The sequence below is a fragment of the Prunus avium genome, chromosome 1 (genome assembly GCF_965620075.1).
Source record: "Prunus avium chromosome 1, drPruAviu1.hap1.1, whole genome shotgun sequence".
NCBI lineage: Eukaryota > Viridiplantae > Streptophyta > Magnoliopsida > Rosales > Rosaceae > Prunus > Prunus avium.
In genome coordinates, this window is record NC_142284.1 from 59,308,486 (window position 1) to 59,326,787 (window position 18,302).

Below are 18,302 nucleotides of genomic sequence, written 5' to 3' on the forward strand. Positions count from 1 at the left end.
TGGGCCTAGAAATCTGACAAAGAAAAAAGAATGTCTTGGAAAACTTTTTTTAAAAAAATGCTTTCAATTGTTGCTTTTTTAGGGCCTTGCAGACATCTGAACTGAACCAACCTGACTTGCCAAATTCGGATTTCAAATTAACTCGAAGTTGGGCCTAACAAAAAAGTGAACGGTTCACCATTTGGGCCTACTGACATGACCCAGTTCGACATACGGTTTGAATCCCTCATCCTCTAATTTAAATTATTGGGTTAATCGTTTTATTAGTTCTTAAACTTAAACTCGATTTGCATTTGAGTACTTCAATTTCAAAAATGATTCTCGTGGTCCTTCAACTTCAGTTTCGTTAGGACAAATGGTCCTACTGTTAATTTTGTTAACTTTTCTGTTAAATACAGGGGCAAAATAGTATTTTTGTATCAAAATTGATTAAAATATGAATAAAAAATTAAAAAAATTAAAAAAACTATAAAATTAAAATTAAACACTCTCTCTCTCTCCCCCTCTATCCCAATTTCTACTTTCCCCAGACTTAATTTGTCATTTTTTTTTTAATTTTTTGATTTGATTTTCTTTTATTATTATTTTAAAGATATAATTTTTTTAATTTAATTTTTTTTGTTTTAATATAAAAATACCATTTTACCCCTGCATTTAATAGAAAAAATTAACAAAATTGACCGCATGACCATTTGTCCTAACGAAAGTGAAGTTAAAGGAACACGTGAACCGTTTTGGAAATTGAGGTACTCAAATGCAAATCATGTCTAAATTCAGAGACTAATAAAAGGATTAACCCTTAAATTATTTTAAACATGCCCGATCATTAATATCTGTTTCTTCATTTTTATATAGAAAGTAGCCTTTTTTTGGGGACCCAATACGTTTTTGAACAAACAACTAACGAAACATTAGCCATTAGCCTGCTGCCTGCGACAGTGTTGCGACCTGGTCCCGTCAGAGATGGTGTCAACGATATCTTCTTCTTCAGCTCCATCAAGTTGTTCGCTTCTCTCCTCCGAGTTCTTTCCAACTCGGTCGACTCAGCCATTCAAAGCCGCTTCGCTGTCATGGGTTTCTTCTTTTCCTCTGGTAAACATATCCCTAAGCTCCATTGCAGACCCTCCCACTCCCACTCTCAACAAGGTAATTAATACACACACTCTCCCAATCTCCCAAACCACCCTTTTGACAATTCTCAGAAAAAATGTGTTATCTTTCAAATTCCTTATCTTAGACAAATATGAAGATAACTCTGAATTCTTAATCTGTGAAGCTTAATTGAAGAGGTTGCAGTATCACTGAAATGGGATTTTACTGAAATTGTATGTTGGAGAAGATATTAACACTAGATACAGTCAATTATTTTGGAAACCAGAGCTTTATGAATCTGCCATTAGTGTGCTGGTTTGAATGAATGAGTTTTGTGGGTTATCTGTATTTAATCTTGATTTCTAAATAATACGTGATATTGGGAATTCAAGTCATGTGATGAGTATAGCTTTCTCAGGGTAGCTAAACACTTCATTTTAGGTCACTTAGGCTAAGAAGGATTCACTCTCACAAAAGGGTGAAACTTGAAATTGTGGCTGTATGAGTACTCTTGGGATGCTCAGTAAGGAAATTATTGTAGATGTTGCAACCTATTTGCTTTCTTGTGAAGAAGCATTTTCTTGGTCTATTGTGGACTTATAGTATAAGCTATTGTCTAAATTTGATAAACTCAATTAACACTCTGTTACCAAAAATCCTCCCTCCAGTGGAACCTCTTTGAGGAAGGTCTCCTAGCCAATAGCAGGACCAGGCATTCTTGTTTGGACAGGGGGACATGTTTGGCATGTCCTAGAGCAAATTGCAGGCAGTCCAAAGAGGCTACTTTACCCTCTCTTGACGCCGTGAACATTCTACAACTTAACTGTTTATAAACTGGGGACAAAACCTTTTGATGGTTGTTGTTGTATATGTTTTACATGTGCCAAGTCCTTTCTTACTAGTATATGTATTTCTGTTGTTCTTTGGGGATATGGGATGAGATGAATTGGTGGCCCCAAAAAAATGTAAATAAGTGTGGTTTCACCTTCATACTGTTATGTCATATTGTCCCCTTAAGAACTCTTTGAGGTTCCTAGAAATATGCATTGCATAAAATGAATAACTAGAAATCCTTTTAAAATGTTGAGCTGACACCTGCTGGGCACCATTTTTTTGCCTTTGTAATTACAATATATTTTACTTGTAATTTTAGAATTCTGTTGTTCGAGCTGCATGGACCCGGAGATCTCGAGGAGAAGCTGCAAAGAAGCCTAACAGGAAATCGTGGAAACAGAAGACTGATATGTACATGAGGCCATTCTTACTGAATGTTTTCTTTTCAAAAAAGTTTATCCACGCAAAAGTGATGCATCGGGGAACAAGCAAAGTGATATCAGTCGCTACCACGAATGCCAAGGATGTTCGGAGCAACTTACCCTCACTCACAGATCACAACGCATGCAGAGTTATAGGGAGGCTTATTGCTGAGCGATCAAAGGAAGCTGATGTTTATGCATTGTCTTATGAGCCCAGGAAAGATGAACGGATTGAAGGTAAGCTTGGGATTGTTCTTGATACCATTAAAGAAAACGGGATCATATTTGTTTGAACTAATTAGTGAACTCTTTTAGCCATGTTTGCTGCAACTGAAATTAAAATGTAGAATGTTTATCATTGTTTCACCACCAAATGAATGCCTCACAAATTGGTTGGTTTGAAGACTTCTCTCTCTACTTAGTTCCATGCATGCTTGCTTCACCACCACAGCTAGTGTATCTATCTCATCAAACAACCTATATAAATTTTGTCACATCTGGGGGACGAATCTGATCAAGGTTGATTGCTAGACTTTTGACAATTGGGACAGTTTGAAAATACCTATAGGATGGCTTAAAACACTAAAAGAGTAAAGTCTGCGTTTTGAGTAGTCAAGAGTAATATAGTATTATATAAAAACACGCCAAAGGGATTGATACGATGTATCAATCCTCTACAGTACAGAACGTAAAAACAGAGAAAAACAAAGAAGTTATTTTACGTGGTAAAACCCCACCTTTGGGGAAAATCCACGGGACCTGATAGTCCAAGGCAAATCCACTATAGAACAATGATTACAATAAGTATATAAACTGGTCCTAGACACTCTAGACAATGTACCAACTTCTTCGTAATTCAACTTCTGTCACGAGATGATCTTTCGACACTCCTTATGTTGAACGCAATACTGGTCACGATTGCTTCAAGCTCGCCGAAGTTCTTCCAACTCTCCTTATGTTGAATTCGATACTGGTCACAATCGATTCAAACTCACTGGAGAAAAACCGCCACAATGATCCTGGTGCCCTCAACCGTATGAGTCACCGAACATGCAAATGAATGCAATATGAATATAAAGATAAATCACCAAGATAATCTTACTCTTGATGATTTATCATTATGAAAAATAAAGCACAGCAACTTTCTTTTGTGTATATGAAAACTCAAGAAATACTCTAGTCGTTGAAAGTTGTACAAAGAATGAAAACCAAGCCTTGCTTTTTATAAAGGTTTTCAAAACTGGAAACAAGATCAATTAGTTCCTAATCAACAGATTAATTTTCCAAAATCAGACTAATTGATTTCCAATCAAAGAAGACTTTTAAAGTTCAAAACTGGAAAACAATTTATAAAATAAATTAATCTTTCTTAAAATAAAAAGTCTTCTTAATCAAAATGTTAATCAGATTGTGAGTTTGAAATAATGCTTGAAATACCACAATCATGATGCATAATTGAATGAATAATTTACCTTAGTGATCGTTGGTTGACATATAAGCCTTCAGAGCATATCTTGGAATTTTGACAGCCACCATCACAACTAATTTACAATCTATACTTAGTCTAATTTGTCTCTAGGAAATGCCAATCACAAAATCAATACTAACACAGTTGAACTGATATTTGTGGTAAAGTTTCTTTGCTTAAATCGAATAAGCTTTTGAATTCATTTTCTCACTTATGGAAGATTAGGTCCAACTGACCGAATCAGCTCCTGTAGCACAGTGTTGTAAACGCTAAGGATTGGTTGCATTGCATATACACACCTTAAGAAAATTCATGGAAACCAAAAACACAAGTATCATAACCAGTTTTTTATATAATTATAATAAGTGTTTCAAGCATGATAATAAATTCCAATACCGGGTTTGAACTTTGTTTCCAATAATTTATTTGAGGATACTACTTGCCTTCCTACCGGTAAGGAGATACTCCTACTTCTTGCGAATCACAGTTTGACACATGTCGCACTCTTATTAGTAGGAATGTAGGAACTTCTATTTATCTAGTAAGGAGGGAAGCATTTTCCTTCATTAACAAGTGAACACAAGTATCTAAAATTTTTCTAACTTTTATTGGAATTTTGGGGGAGTACAAGGGGCTTATGTTTCTCTTTCACGAGTTGTCCCTGAATGTTTGACAAGTCCTCAAATTTTTAAATCAATCAATTGGTCCTTAATAATTTTTTGGTCCACACATCGATTTGGCCCATCATCTCATTCCGCCAAAATCTTTGTTAAAATTAGTAATCTGGCCTACTTTAAAGAGATAATTCATCAAAATACAACCAATCAACACATGAGGCAAAATAAAGCTAACGTATTTTGCTCAACAAGGCTCGCCTTGACGGGCCCCTATTGTGAAATTGTAATTGAAAAGAATGACCTTATTGAGCACAAACATGAATTTTAGGACTAAAATGAGCTATATTTAAATGATAATGCTCCTTTAAAGTTGGTTACACCACACACTTGACTAGTTTGACCCTCACTAACAGCATATATTATTAATAGTTTTAATCATCGCTCATGCTCTTTGTTTTACTCACATGATCCTTTTAATTATTCCAACCCGTAAAAAAGAAAAGACTTATTTATTGTTTCATCCCCTGAAACTCAAGCTCGCTCTTACTTAATCATTATGAACTCAAATTTCTTCACTTAAACCCTTTTAAAAAAGGTCTTCGCATGTCCTCATTGTTAAGTCCTTAAATGAACAGGACTGCAATATCAATTCGATTTGTATGTTTTTTTTGTTAGACCGTGAGAGCTTGAATGACCATCGACTAATTTTCTCCATGTTGAGCGATTTGGTTCGATTTGTCCTTATCTGAAAATCACCCAAACCAAAATTAATAATTCCTTTGGGCCAAAATCCAAATTATTTGGTACTATCAACGGCCCAGGGAAAGGTATAAAAAGAGAACCTAAAGAGAAAACTCATCCATCAGTATTCACTGCAACACAGAGAGAGCGCGGGGGTTTTGCTCACCTACAACCACTTGACAAATCAAAAATCTGCAGAAAGTAGCCCGATTTCTTGAAGGCAAGGCCAAATTTTTCTAGCCCCTCAGTCTCTTTCAACCCTAAAGTCTGCTAATAAACAGTAGACCCTCTGTGGGAACCTATAAAACCACGAAAAGCAACGAAAGAAGAAGAAAAATATATATATATATATATATATATACTTTTGTTATATTGAATTTTATGATTTTTAGCTAATGATTTTGAATTCAGTTTTAATAAGTGTTTGAGACGTTTCCTAATTTAGTGTAGTTTTGTGTGCCCAAGTAGAAGAAAATTGTAATGTTAAAAGAGTATAATCCTGTTCTATTGCTTATTATTGTGGCTTTGTTTTTCCTGTTTCGTGATTTTCGAATGCGTGATTTGTGTTTAGTGTAAATCTGCCCCTGCTTTCAACAATCCTTGAGATCCTCGATATGGACCACAGGCGTAAGATGCTGGCAACTGAAAGATTATGAGCAAAGCCACACTCACTTGGTTGATTGAGTTGTGGGATATCATTGATTTATATAATACTGAGTACAACACATACAAACAAACAGAGACAGAGTCCATAATACAAGGAAACAGAGTCCAGGAAACATGAGTCCGGATTATCAGGTCCATCACCTAGGTAACACAACCCTACAGTCTATCACACCCCCGCAAGCTGACAGGGCAAGTAAGCACAGGAAGCTTGGAAACTAAACACAAAAATACAAATAGAAGTAAAGATAAAGATATCAAAGGGTGGAGGATGACACTTGTCTAACACTCCTGGCAAATCCGACGATACACTTGAGTCAAGATTTGAAGAACAAACTGGTAGTCCATAGTAGGAAGGCAACAATCCATCAGCGCTGCGAACACAACATACTGGTGAAGGTGCGCAGCATACGGCTGTGGTAGTGGGGTAAAGAAACCCATCAAGCATAACATGCTGGTGAAGATGGCAGCAAACGGCTGTACCATGAAGAAAAAAAGCCTAAGAGGAGGACAATATATGTGAAAAGCCTCAAAAGGAGGACAACAGCATACGGCTGTACCATGAAGAAAAAAGCCTCAATGGAGGACGATATAGAAGGGGAAGAAACCCAACAGGTCATGAACATGTAGTTAAGCATGGGAAAGAGGATATGCGATTAAGCATGAGGAAGAAAGAGAACATACGATTCAGCATGGGGAAAAGAAAATAAGAGCATGCGATTAAGCATGGAAGAGGCAGCAGGTGTAAAGCAGAAAAAAAATATATATATATATATAACAAAGAGAAGACAAAAGGGCCGTGAGGCAAAGAAGAAAAAAATAGAAAGCGGTTGCGTGCTGTGCAACAACAACATGAAGAGAGAATGTGTAGCTGCCTGTGGGAGGAAGATAATAAAAGAAAGGAAAAAGGGATCAGAAAAGGAGAGTGGTGCCAGAGGAGCACATGAGAAAGATCACAAAGTGGTGAGAAAAGAAATCATAAAATAAAAGAGGGAGTAGGAATAAGAAAAAGGAAGTGGCCAACAGAAGAGAGGATAAGAAAAAAATAATAATTAAGGGGGACAACCATCATGCGGGCTAGGTAGTAAAAGAGAGAAAACAGAAGGAAATGGGCTGAAGCCTGAAGAGACAGCCAAAAAGCTGGCAAAGGCAAAAAGAGAACAGAAAAACCCAGCACGTGGGCAACAGAAGAAAAGAGAGAGCTCAAGAGGTAGACATTGAAAATAGTCAAAGATAAAGAACACGCACGCTGTTAAGCATGGGAAAGGGAGCATGTTGCAAATTTTAAAAAGAAGGGAAGAAAAGAAGTGGCTCCGAAAAAGAAGAATAAAAAGAAGAGTGGTTTTACGGGTGTACAGACTGTCCCATAGAGAGCAAACATGAAAGAAACTCATACACTGGGAAGCTCATACGGGAGCGAAACAAAGAGAGGGGTTGGAAAGAGAGCAAAGAGAGAAACAGAGAGGTTGCTCAAAACGTAGAAATGGAGGGGCTGCTTGGTGTCAGCAGAGATAAGTGGCCAATCGAGCCAAAAGAAGGATAGATGGCGGCTGTGCAAGGCAACAGCAGTGTAGCACGGCAGGACAGAGACAAGGCCGGCTAGGAAAAGGCTCAGCGAGCAGTGACGAGGCTCGCAGAGGAAAGGAAATGGCTCGGTGAGCGATGACGAGGCTCACGGAGGAAAGAGATCATGGTGATCAAGGGACGTACTGCCCATAGGAAACAGATCAGGCCATCATGGCCAAGGGACTTATTGCCCATACAGATAAAAGAGAGGAAATTTAACAGAAACAAGGTAATGACATTTTTTTTGTGTTTTTTTTTTGTTTTTAATACTGGAAGGGAGATAAAAGAAGATGCGTAAACGGCTAAGGTAGAAAGAAAAAAAAATGTTGATTATAGAGGAGAGGAGAAGCAAAAGGATTTACAGAAACAAACACCCATTACGGGTGAGGGAACGCCAACGACTCTCAATATTGGCAGAGAAGGGATTGCTAGTTGGTGTTAGCCAGAGGCTCTGATACCATGAAAGATTATGAGCAAAGCCACACTCACTTGGTTGATTGAGTTGTGGGATATCATTGATTTATATAATACTGAGTACAACACATACAAACAAACAGAGACAGAGTCCATAATACAAGGAAACAGAGTCCAGGAAACATGAGTCCGGATTATCAGGTCCATCACCTAGGTAACACAACCCTACAGTCTATCAGCAACTGCAAGCTCTCAAGCTCAAGGAGCTTGTCCTGAGTTCATTGTTGATAGATTCAGTGATCTTCCAGTTGAAGTTGCTCATCACATTCTTTCCTTCCTCCCCTTCAAAGACATCAGACAGGTGGGCTGTGTGTCCAAAAGATGTCTAGAGCTTTATCTTTCATATCCGTCATTGATTTTTAATCCAAGTCACCACCAAAGAAATAACATGTGGAGACGATTGGAGGCCTTTAACTATTTTGATAAGTTCTTGGCTAATCGTGATAGTAATAAGATAGAGTGCTTTCGTATATCTTGGGACTACCGTCCAGTCCATTTTGCGAGAGAATTTAACGAGTTGCTCAGAATATCCACATGGATCCGTCATGCGGCAAGGTGTAATGTCCAGGTGTTAGATCTTGACTTCAATCCGCGGTGTAAAGCACCATTTGAGTTATTGCCGTCTTCCATCTCTGCTTGTAAATCTTTGAGAACTTTAGTGATAGATTTTCATTGGAACATTCTTAAATGGCCCTCTTCCAATTTTTTGACTAATCTCCAGTGTTTGAAGTTGAAGAGTGTTCAAATAGAAGGTTTGGAGCTTTTTGGCAAATGGATCCCATGCTGTAAATTCCTTAAGCAATTACAGCTTGAATATGTTTCCGGCATAAAACGTATGACCGTTATAAGCTCTTCTTTGGAATCATTTAGTTTTGTGCTTTATGATCGAAATCCACTCTGTTATCTTGGCATATCCGGTGAGAAACTTGAAGATATACATATACAATGGCAATGTGATTCACTTAGCGGAAAATCATTAAATATTTTTGCTCCAAATCTGAAGTATTTGAAATTGGGTGGGAATTTGATGGATCACCAGAAACTGGGGAATTTAACATGTTTAGAAAAAGCTGAGATTTATCTGTATCCGAAGGTTGATGAGTCTGATAAACTATTTGAGGTTCTTGCAGCATAGGGAGGAGTAAAGTTCTTATTCTAAATGAAGAGACCATGAAGGTAAAGCGTGACTACCATCCTTCATACAGTAATCTTCTTTAAACAAGATGTTATGTATGCAGAGCTTATTATATTAACTTTCCACACTTTATCAGTGATAATACACTATACTAGTATCACCAAGAAGGAAAATGAATACTTTTTTCATATAAACAGAAGTAAATTCATAATTATTCTGAAGTTTTTTATTTATTTAATTCATGTATGCAATTTATCTGTCTTTAATGATACTAAATTGAAAATATGTACCAGTTTTTTTTTTATAAAGGAAAATATGTACTAGTTATGAATTACTGATGTCCACAAAACAAAGTTGTTAACGAAAAATGCAACAGATTTGGCAAATGATCATTCATTGCATTTCTCTAGATTTCAGGAAATATATTGGATTTAGTTATACTTTGTTACTTTTTTTTTTTTTTGGAATAAGGGATAGCTTTGTTTCTGTTTTGATTCTTGCGCTTTAGGGCACTTATCTTGTCCTAGTTGAGGTTCAGCCTTTATAACATTGCAAAACATTGCAGGCTCTGTGCAGGAAAAGTCCCATGCCAACATTAGATGGTATTTCATACTTGGGTTTGCATACTAGCAGCTTGAGTGACGAGCTATTCCCAAAAATGGTCTCTCTTCTCAATGGAATGACTACTTTGCGTAAATTGTGCATAACTTCTAATCCATCCTTCATAAGATGGCGGCCATTAGATGCTCCTGATAATGTAAGCAATAGTATTGTATGTTGGCCCTTGCTGTCTCTCACATGCACACAGATATTTCTTGAATGGGATGCATTTGATCTTGGTCGAATAATAAAGTATTTTTCCTTTCCTTATGTTTTTATGAATATGTTTCTAATAAAATTCAATTGATTTGCTTGCAGCCTTTCCAGTCATCCAGGTATAATACGAGCTGCTGTGGATCCCATAACCTTGCTTGTATGCATGAGCTTCAAGAGGTAATAATAGAGCTTTCAAATGGTACTAATGAATGGAAGTTAGCAAAGTATATACTGGAGCATATTCAGAGTTTGAAGAAAATGGTAATTCTTTATTCATCCAAGCAAGAAGAAGATGTAGTACTGAGAAAAAAACCCGAGATGATCTCCGCTGCAACAGTTGTCTTTCAGAAAAAGTAGAGCAGTTGACCAAGAACAAAAAGTGGGGAGAAAGGAACAGGTATAATATCTTTCGGAGGGATTTGTTTTTGCTATAACATTGTAAACTTAGTCTTGGTGTTGATTGGTGGTGCAGTATGATATTTCTTTTGGACAAGACACCCCTAAACTTGATATATTTTAATTTGGAGTATGGTTTTTGAATGGCGTATTGCTCTGTTATTATTGTGTTTGGAATAACGTTCCAGATTCATTAAGTGTAAACTATTGAATCACTCATAATTTAATGAGGTTTTGGAGATTTTGGTTTAGATGGCATTGTAAGTGTACTCTCAGAGTTCTTCTCTCCCCTTGTTGATGGTGACAAGGCGAAGCTAAAAGCAACACTACTTCAGTGTTGGGTTCCTCATCAGCAAACATCTTCTAAGTTTTAATCATAATGTTACCATGTGTCTTTTTATCGGTGCTGTGTTCTATGAAATGGGTATACATAAGTAAAATGTATGGTAAACCATGTAAAACATAACTACAATATACCAATTTTCTATAAGAATAGATTAATGTGCACTTTTCTTGAATAATAATGTGTACTTATATCAGTTACTTTAGCCATAAGCTATGTTTCTAAGCTATTTATCAAGCTATCTAGTAATATGGCTCTTTGAAGAAGATCACAAATATGATACAACAAATAGCAAAAATGATAATGAAAACATCAATGGTGAGAGCAGTCATTGCTTGATCGCCCAGCGCCATGTTCCTTCCACCTAGACGATCAACCATGTCCGGCACAGGTTTGTACTTCTCTACTTCTTTCACATAAGGATCCTCCAACTTCATTCTCATTATTTCTGCTTGGCGGCTTGCAGCCTCTTGAGCAAGTGTCCAGTTGTAAAATCTACGGGTCTCTTCGTTGCTCAACACATTATAAATTTCTCTTAGCCTCACGAACTTGTCGGACGCAGTCTTTAGGGGAAGAGAAGTGGTGTCTGGATGGTACTCTTTGGATAGTCTTCGGTAAGCAGCTTTGATTTCTTCTAGATCAGCCTCTGCTGATACTCCTAAGAACCTGACCAAAATTGATGCCATTTACAATTTACAATGAGTAAGAGTACTATACACATCTAGTGGTTGTACTTCATGCATGTGTCTTAATTACACACATAATAATAATGCATAATTCAGGTTTAATATCCTGCTTTTATGATTTACACTTCACCTATATCTGCCCTGTATAGTAGTAATTACTTTCTTAGCACTACAAGTTAAACCCTGATGAAATTTTAATGAATCAAATCTCTCCGAAATCTTGAAGAATTGCCTCAAATCTCTCTCTGAAATTCGGTATTAGACGGATATGGGAAGAGTTGAGAGTGAATGAGTTCAAAACAAAGGCACGGATATAATGAATCACGCATGAAATTGCAATTCCTTGAACTATTGTATCTCTTCAAAGCTGGGTTTTATTTAATTATTTATCAAGTTGAAACATATAATTGCCAAGTTATATACAGAAAAAAAAATTCAACGTTTAAAATAATAAAAATACTTATTCAACTTGAAAGACTCACTGGTAATGAGAATCAGAAATTGAGTCATTCAGCAAATCAGCAAACTTGTCTTCCAAGAGATTGCTCTGCTGCTCTTGCTCTGCTTGTGCCTGCTGTGCTTTGCTGCTGCTACTTGCACTGCTTCCTCCAATCCAACCTTCATCCTCATTCTCCCAATGGATTCTTGTATCAACTCCTGGTGGGGCCCTCTCAGGCTTGCTTGGCCCTTGTGATGCTGACACGTGTAATCTGACATGGGTTGTTGCTTTTCTAGTTGTTGCTCTTCTTGCTCCTCTTCTTGTTGCTGCTGTTGTTGTTGGGCTCCCAAGTAAGAAAGTGTGTGAAGCCTGAGGAGCGGCTGTGAAAGCCATGGAAAAGGGTGGCTAAGAAGGTGCTGTGTGGTTTTTAACAATTTTTTTTTGGTCATTTTGTTGCTGAGGGGATTGTTTTAGGATTTGGAATTTCATGGCCTCGTTTATGTGGTTCAGAATAAAAATCTAAGCAGGTTCATATATTAATGAATTTTATTTATTTATTTTGTGACAACATGACTTGTCCTCACCTACGACAAGAGGTGTGCTATTATGTGGTCCACATTGAAGAGGATTAAGCAGCTCGATATATCTACAAATTAGCTTTTGTTTAAAATTATAACAATAGCTTAGTCGAAACCACAACCAAATTGAAAAGCGTTTAGTCATCTAACTATAATGATTTTCATAAGAAATTTTCTTTTAAGGACCTAAAAATTAACAATTCTAATTAAGGAATCTCATTAACGACGTATTAATTTATTAATTGTTGGCACTTTAAGTTCTTGTGATAATATGAGAGATCTAGTTTGAGTTTTTTTTTTTCCTTTTTGATAACATAAGTCTCTATAGTATTTATCTTGAAACCATTGTCACAAGAATTTATCTTGGACTATGTTCTTTGAATTTGATTTTTCACTTTTGTCTATGCGGTTTCAATTATAGTAATTGGACTTTCAGTTGGATATTCTTGCAAAAGAACATGTTTAGATTTATGTCCAATTATGTGTGGAAGTAAGTACGTATAGAGAGGTATTTTAGAAGAAATTATAAGTAATTTGACAGAATTTGTTAGGTGTCAATTACGAGAGATTTAAAACTATAAGAAGAAAATCGACATAATTGAAATTACAAAAACAAAATTATAAAGGAGGTAAACAATAGGAACCAAAAATGCCTTTTTGTCAAAAAAAAACGATATTTAAGGAGGGTAGAACAGCCAATTCCCCTAAACTAAACCCAAAAAAGAGAGCGAAAGGCCCCGAAGTGGAAGCTTTCTCCTTCTCTCTTTTCCGATTTTTCTGGTGTTAGTTTCCCGCCAAACTGTAAGTGAAGTCGACCACTTTCTGAGATTTCTGTGCGTTTCTCGCACAACATAGAGATGGGTTCGAAGAGAAAGAGGTCCAAAGAGTTCTGCAGCCATGCAATGGAAGAAACGCCAACTCCCAGTCACATTCCCCCTCTCACCTTCCAAACCCTAATCTCTGCAATTCAAGCCCCTGAGGTACTCCATCTTACTTTGCATTGTCGTTTCCTACTCTTCTTTGGAGTTTTACGGCTCACTTCTCACAAGTTCTTAAGCGTTTTCTTTGGATAGAGTGCCCAGAGTAATGGGTTGTAGGTTTAGAGACCAAATGTGAGAGAATTGAAAAAACAATTGGGAAATTAATCTAACAAGTTTGTTCCTTTTTGGTCGAAACAAGCGGCTTTGTTTTGCTTTGTTGTTGAAACTTCTTGGATATGTGCTGCTTTTGTACGGATATGAACTTATATTTACATAGATAATAATGTGTTAAATTTCAGGGTCCAAAGCTGCCGCTTTTGAAAAGATTGTACTTCCTACTAGTTACACTGTCTTTAAACGAACCGATGCGTTGTTCTAATTTTGAAGGCGCTTTCGATCATTGTGGGGTTGAAGGGAAACTTGAGGATATACATAACTTGATTAATGTTTTGTTTGAAGAGCTTGATAGGAGGTTTAAACTCTTCTTCTCTGCTTTATGTGATGTTTTTGCAAGTAGAGGGCAGGAGCACATAGAATGCGACACAGATATGTTTGCCACTGCTGATGAACTACCTCTGCTTCTAAGATGTTGTATGTTAGTCTTGGCCTTGGCTGACCCTACTATGCTAGTGGAGAAAACCCAATTTCTTCTTTCTGTACTAGGGAGCTTGATTTACTTGGTTACAAATGGAGGAGAGGAGAAAAACTCTGTCAGGTTTCAGAAGTTTGTTTCTTCTAAATTCACGTACACTGATGTTGGTGGTTCTTCTACCACTGTTTCCGAAGAGTTTGTTGCCTCTTTATGTTTCACAGAGCCTTCAGATCCGTGGTGTCCGACTCTATGTGCAGTGCTTGAGGTAAACATTCAAAAAATATCAGCCTATGTTTTTCAAGTTTTTTGTTTTTTATTTAATCTTTTTGTGCGGTGGAAATGTTAGCTATGCTTTCACCCATACAGTGGTTTACTTGCTCATAAATTAGAATTATAAATACAACGTGGTTGAGTTTCCATTTTCATATGACTATGTCGCATACTTACTGGTCTTAAAAGTATACATAGTAACACATTTGAAGTTGTTTGTGATATATGGATTTCTCTGTATCTTCACCTTTCTATTTTGTCTTACTATGATGACATTGGTTGCTACTAATTAGAAAAGTACAATATACAGTTTATCATTGATATAAATTTACAAGATAAGGATATGAATAAATAGATTCATGCTTTGAGGACATTTTTGCACTGGTCAGCTGTATATATTCCTTTTGCAGTTGGAGAAGAATTCCACTTCAAAGATCCTATTCCCATTGAGTGTTTTGTCAGAATTTCAAGTGTCACTCTCCGATGCAGAACAGTTAAGACATTTCAAAACTATCAATACCATGGCATTCCTGGTAGTTGACATGTTCACATAAAATATGTCAAAACGAAAGATGCAAAACAAAAAATATTGAGGAACTAAATCTTTATCGTACGTTTAATGACCTGGTAGGAAAGCTCAGGGCTTGCACAGTTGTATAATTTCACTTTGTTATATGAGGTCTGTCCATGTTTCAAACTTCAGTGAAATTGCTTTTCTACCTATTTTCAAATTGACATTGACCTCCCCTGTTTGCAAATTTTCTTGATAACCTCCAGTTAGTGGTTCATTGTCAAATGGATGTAAACTATTTTTTGGGTGGCATTCTATTGACATAATATAGTATATTGCTTCATTGTTATCCGGATCAAATATTTTCTTGACTAGATTTTCTGTTGCGCAATGATCTTATACTTTGTAGTTTCGTCAAATAATTATTTGAAGCAAGCTTGATCTCTTTCAAATTTTGGTGTCATTCCTCCATCTGAAGTTCTCACGCCATTCTCCAATGTTTAATTACTTTTGTACGAGTTATTGCACCTATTCACAACTGAAGTTTGATAGATTGTCTTTAGATATTTGCAGATGAACTTGTAATGCGTAGATTGCTGAGAGAGTACTTTAGTCTTGTTGATTCTACTTCTCCCACAACTGAAATTCTATTTCAGTGCCACTTTGTTAAAGGTGATATTGGAAGTGTTCTGGAGGTGATTTCTGTTCATTTCATCTCGTCAGTTTATGGCAAGCAAGCAAATGAGAACTTCCTTAAAAGATTGTTCTGTAACTTCGGACAGCATTGTAGAGTTCCTGAACTGAGCCTGACTTCTGCGGTGTCATTGCTTCAAAACCCCATCATGCTTTCAGCACCAAAAATGCTGCGTACACATATGACTTTATTGGTTTCTGAAGCCATTGATGTAGACATGTCTTTGAAGAATGCTAGACCAGATCTTAGACTGATGGAAGGCTACCTAACAGCATTTGAAAGGTCTGTCCATTTGTACACCAGCCACATGTCTGGTTCACTTATGGATTTCCATCCCTTGGGTGTTAAATGTTCTTATGACAGTTCATGCATGCTAGGGAGAAGTTCTCAACCTTCCTTTGAATCTTATATTCAACAAGTCACAAGAGATAAAATTTATGAACTAGTTACCAATTCAGATTCTTTATGGGACTTGTATTTGTGCAATATGTTCCATAGAACAAAAGCTGACCTGATGGCTGCTTCTATTGCATACGTAAATGAGAGCCAACATATTTTTGATGAATCATGTAGAGATCATATATTGTCAGTCTTACATAGCATAATACTTTTAAGTTTTTCTTGTGATGTAAGTGATACAGTGTTGTATAGAAAAGGGGTTACAAGTCCCCAAGATATGTATCTTCTTGCTTCCATATTGAAGTTAATGAGTACTTCCTTGTTGAAAGCTATTTGTTCCCTAAGGCATGGTGGGGATTTGGGTTCTCCAAGAACCTTAAAAGATGTCTCTTCAAAGGAATATGATTTTGTAGTGGATATCATTGGCTGTTTTCACCAGTTCAACGTGTCTCTACCGAATCAAAAGTTCTTATTCGACATGATGAAAACCTGCCCATTGATACATAAGACTTCCAAGTGGATGCTTCTGCATTTTTCAGGCTTGCTGTCCTTATGTTTTGCTAGTGGGATTGATTTCTTAGTTAAGGGCTGCATATCAACAATCATGGCACTATTGCATCTATATGTTTTTGAAGAGAGTGATTTAGTGGCACTCAGCTCATTGCTAGTTTCTGGCTCACAAACCTTTTCATCTGGATTGTCCTCTGACAAGGTTACCGAGGTGAGCTTTGGTTTTCTATATGACTTTTTTGAGTTCGGTTCGTATGTTCATGTTTCATTCTTCAAACTTTTGTAAAACAAGAAAGGAAAAAATGTTTAATTCTTTGAACTGGATGATATAGATTTGAAACAAGTGACATATGATGCAGGCCATGGTGAAAAAGAAATCTGTCAGAAGAGTTGCAATGAAATTTCAGAAAATTCAAACACTTCACTTGAGGTACAAAATACTATTGTGTACTGTATCTGCTGTTCATAGTTCTCTTGCCTACCATGCATTTCTTTCTTGGGAGCTTCTCTTGCGGGGTCATATTTGTCTAGCTTTAAGACTTGCATAAGGTTACTCAGGCCTTATTTGGCAATTTTTGTGTAGTGAAGCTTCCAGATCTGCTTTTTTTTTTTTTTGGGAGGTTGCTTCAAGCCATCATCCACGTTATATTATTGATAATGCCATCAGATGTGTATCTATAATTCCAACAGATACATGGATAATGTGTATCTATAATGCAAAGTCTTGTTCATCATTTGTTCTCCGAATGCATCATATGTGTCTCATTTGGCATTGAATCCGTTGAATGCATATAATGATGCCAAACGAAATTTCTTCTGAGATTGTTATTTAGGACAAAGAGTAGGTTGTTAGAAATTCAAGGAGGTGGCATCGGAGTTGACTCTAAATATGCTTGTTTCTTCTCATTTTAAACCATAAAAAATATAAAGAGATTGTAATGTAGTTGTGATTAGATTTCAGTAGCAGCTAGTTTTCATTAGAAACTTACACTATCAGTCTTCTCAGAGTTGTGGTTTCTGACATGTACTGAACCATGATATTGGTAGTCCTTGGAGTGTAAGAAATTTCGTGCTATAGTTCTCCAGCAAAAGAAAAATCACTGCGCTTAATCATGGAGCACTCTGGTTCGAGAAAGAAGAAAAGGAGGATTCTATAGTTCTAGCTTGAATAAGTAACTTGTTATGATCACTTGAATAAATTCAATTAATCATTCTTGTTTGATGTTGGTCATCTCTTCCTTTGGAACTGTTAGTGCTTGGTTTGTTGAAAGTGAGGATGTCTTTGATATAAGTATTTATTAGAGTCGAATAACAATTGGAAACGGGCATTACTCTTACGTGATGGTACATGCTGCCTTCAAAGCTAAATCAGTTTTTCCCCTTATTATTTTTCAGCAAAGAATCTCAAAGTGAGGTAGCAGAAACTTCAGAAAATGCATGTTTCATGAGGTGTACAAGGGAGTCTATGGATGTCATGGAGGAAACAGAGGAGACCTGCAACGGGGAGGTTTTTCTCAATTGCATACTAGGAAGCTCCCAGAAATCTGACATAGATGATTTAGCAGACTTCATTGTGTGCAACCCAGCGAAAGATTATTCTAGCTGGTGGAAGGATCGAGAAAGGTACCGAGGGATGAAAATTCAAAGAAAGAAACAACTAAGGTGGGAGAAAAGGAAAAATGCTTGGAAATCTATGGTAGGAAAGAAACATAGGTAGTGTTTTTAGCTGCTGCTAATGCATACTTGATTAACAAATGCTTCTAGCTAGGTGGCTTAGATAAATTACAATTCTGAGTATACCAACAGTTTTTGAAGTGTATAAAAGTATTATGACGAATGTGAAAATTGGCTATGGGATGAAGATTCTAGAAGTGTAAATTCATTTCATATGAGGCATACTGGATTTGTTATTTTGATGTTAAATTGTTGTCTACATCTTGGGCGCAAAACATAAGGTACGATCACCACATTGCAACAATTTCGAAAAAGTGTGGGTGCTTAAATGTTAAAATTGAAAACATGGGTACTAACATGTTTTGTTGGTGAAAGGTTAGAGTACTAAACTGAAATTAACCC

The 18,302-nt window shown here is 36.6% G+C and overlaps 4 protein-coding genes across 7 annotated transcripts; 3 read left to right on the forward strand and 1 right to left on the reverse strand.

Moving 5' to 3' along the window:
* Nucleotides 1-876: 876 nt before the first annotated feature.
* Nucleotides 877-2,751, forward strand: LOC110746223 (uncharacterized). Its single transcript, XM_021946432.2, has 2 exons — nt 877-1,146; nt 2,246-2,751. The coding sequence occupies exons 1-2, from the start codon at nt 964-966 to the stop codon at nt 2,639-2,641; spliced, it is 579 nt and encodes a 192-aa protein (XP_021802124.1). The 5' UTR covers nt 877-963; the 3' UTR covers nt 2,642-2,751.
* Nucleotides 2,752-7,118: 4,367 nt separating this feature from the next.
* LOC110746227 (uncharacterized) lies at nt 7,119-12,029 on the forward strand. 2 transcript variants are annotated; one of them, XM_088253038.1, is made up of 4 exons: nt 7,119-7,632; nt 9,008-9,053; nt 9,578-9,769; nt 9,931-12,029. In XM_088253038.1, the coding sequence occupies exons 2-4, from the start codon at nt 9,048-9,050 to the stop codon at nt 10,183-10,185; spliced, it is 453 nt and encodes a 150-aa protein (XP_088109164.1). In that variant the 5' UTR covers nt 7,119-7,632; nt 9,008-9,047; the 3' UTR covers nt 10,186-12,029. The 2 variants fall into 2 exon arrangements, with proteins under 2 accessions (XP_088109164.1, XP_021802127.2); XM_021946435.2 differs by having other exon boundaries at nt 7,120-9,053.
* NDHT (Chaperone DnaJ-domain superfamily protein) lies at nt 10,733-12,156 on the reverse strand. The gene is made up of 2 exons (XM_021946436.2): nt 11,736-12,156; nt 10,733-11,233 (listed from the first exon to the last, which is right to left on the reverse strand). Exons 1-2 carry the CDS (start codon nt 12,083-12,085, stop codon nt 10,810-10,812), a joined length of 774 nt encoding a protein of 257 aa, XP_021802128.2. The 5' UTR covers nt 12,086-12,156; the 3' UTR covers nt 10,733-10,809.
* Nucleotides 12,157-12,953: 797 nt separating this feature from the next.
* Nucleotides 12,954-18,149, forward strand: LOC110746222 (2-isopropylmalate synthase). Of its 3 annotated transcripts, XM_021946430.2 has the most exons (6): nt 12,954-13,250; nt 13,550-14,107; nt 15,187-15,318; nt 15,406-16,437; nt 16,586-16,656; nt 17,622-18,149. In XM_021946430.2, exons 1-6 carry the CDS (start codon nt 13,128-13,130, stop codon nt 17,941-17,943), a joined length of 2,238 nt encoding a protein of 745 aa, XP_021802122.2. In that variant the 5' UTR covers nt 12,954-13,127; the 3' UTR covers nt 17,944-18,149. The 3 variants fall into 3 exon arrangements, with proteins under 3 accessions (XP_021802122.2, XP_021802121.2, XP_021802123.2); XM_021946429.2 differs by having other exon boundaries at nt 15,187-16,437; XM_021946431.2 differs by having other exon boundaries at nt 13,768-14,107; nt 15,187-16,437.
* The last annotated feature ends 153 nt before the right edge of the window (nt 18,150-18,302 follow it).

What these genes read in the sequence shown, in the direction of transcription:
- LOC110746227 (XM_088253038.1), top strand. An exon ending in CATTAGATGCTCCTGATAAT is followed by an intron (nt 9,770 to 9,930) that starts GTAAGCAATAGT and finishes ATTTGCTTGCAG; the next exon opens with CCTTTCCAGTCATCCAGGTA.
- NDHT (XM_021946436.2), bottom strand. Translation starts at nt 12,085, where the DNA reads ATGGCTTTCACAGCCGCTCCTCAGGCTTCACACACTTTCTTACTTGGG. An exon ending in ATTTCTGATTCTCATTACCA is followed by an intron (nt 11,234 to 11,735) that starts GTGAGTCTTTCA and finishes AATTTTGGTCAG; the next exon opens with GTTCTTAGGAGTATCAGCAG.
- LOC110746223 (XM_021946432.2), top strand. Translation starts at nt 964, where the DNA reads ATGGTGTCAACGATATCTTCTTCTTCAGCTCCATCAAGTTGTTCGCTT. An exon ending in CCACTCCCACTCTCAACAAG is followed by an intron (nt 1,147 to 2,245) that starts GTAATTAATACA and finishes TTGTAATTTTAG; the next exon opens with AATTCTGTTGTTCGAGCTGC.
- LOC110746222 (XM_021946429.2), top strand. Translation starts at nt 13,128, where the DNA reads ATGGGTTCGAAGAGAAAGAGGTCCAAAGAGTTCTGCAGCCATGCAATG. An exon ending in CTGCAATTCAAGCCCCTGAG is followed by an intron (nt 13,251 to 13,549) that starts GTACTCCATCTT and finishes GTTAAATTTCAG; the next exon opens with GGTCCAAAGCTGCCGCTTTT. An exon ending in CTCTATGTGCAGTGCTTGAG is followed by an intron (nt 14,108 to 15,186) that starts GTAAACATTCAA and finishes GATTGTCTTTAG; the next exon opens with ATATTTGCAGATGAACTTGT.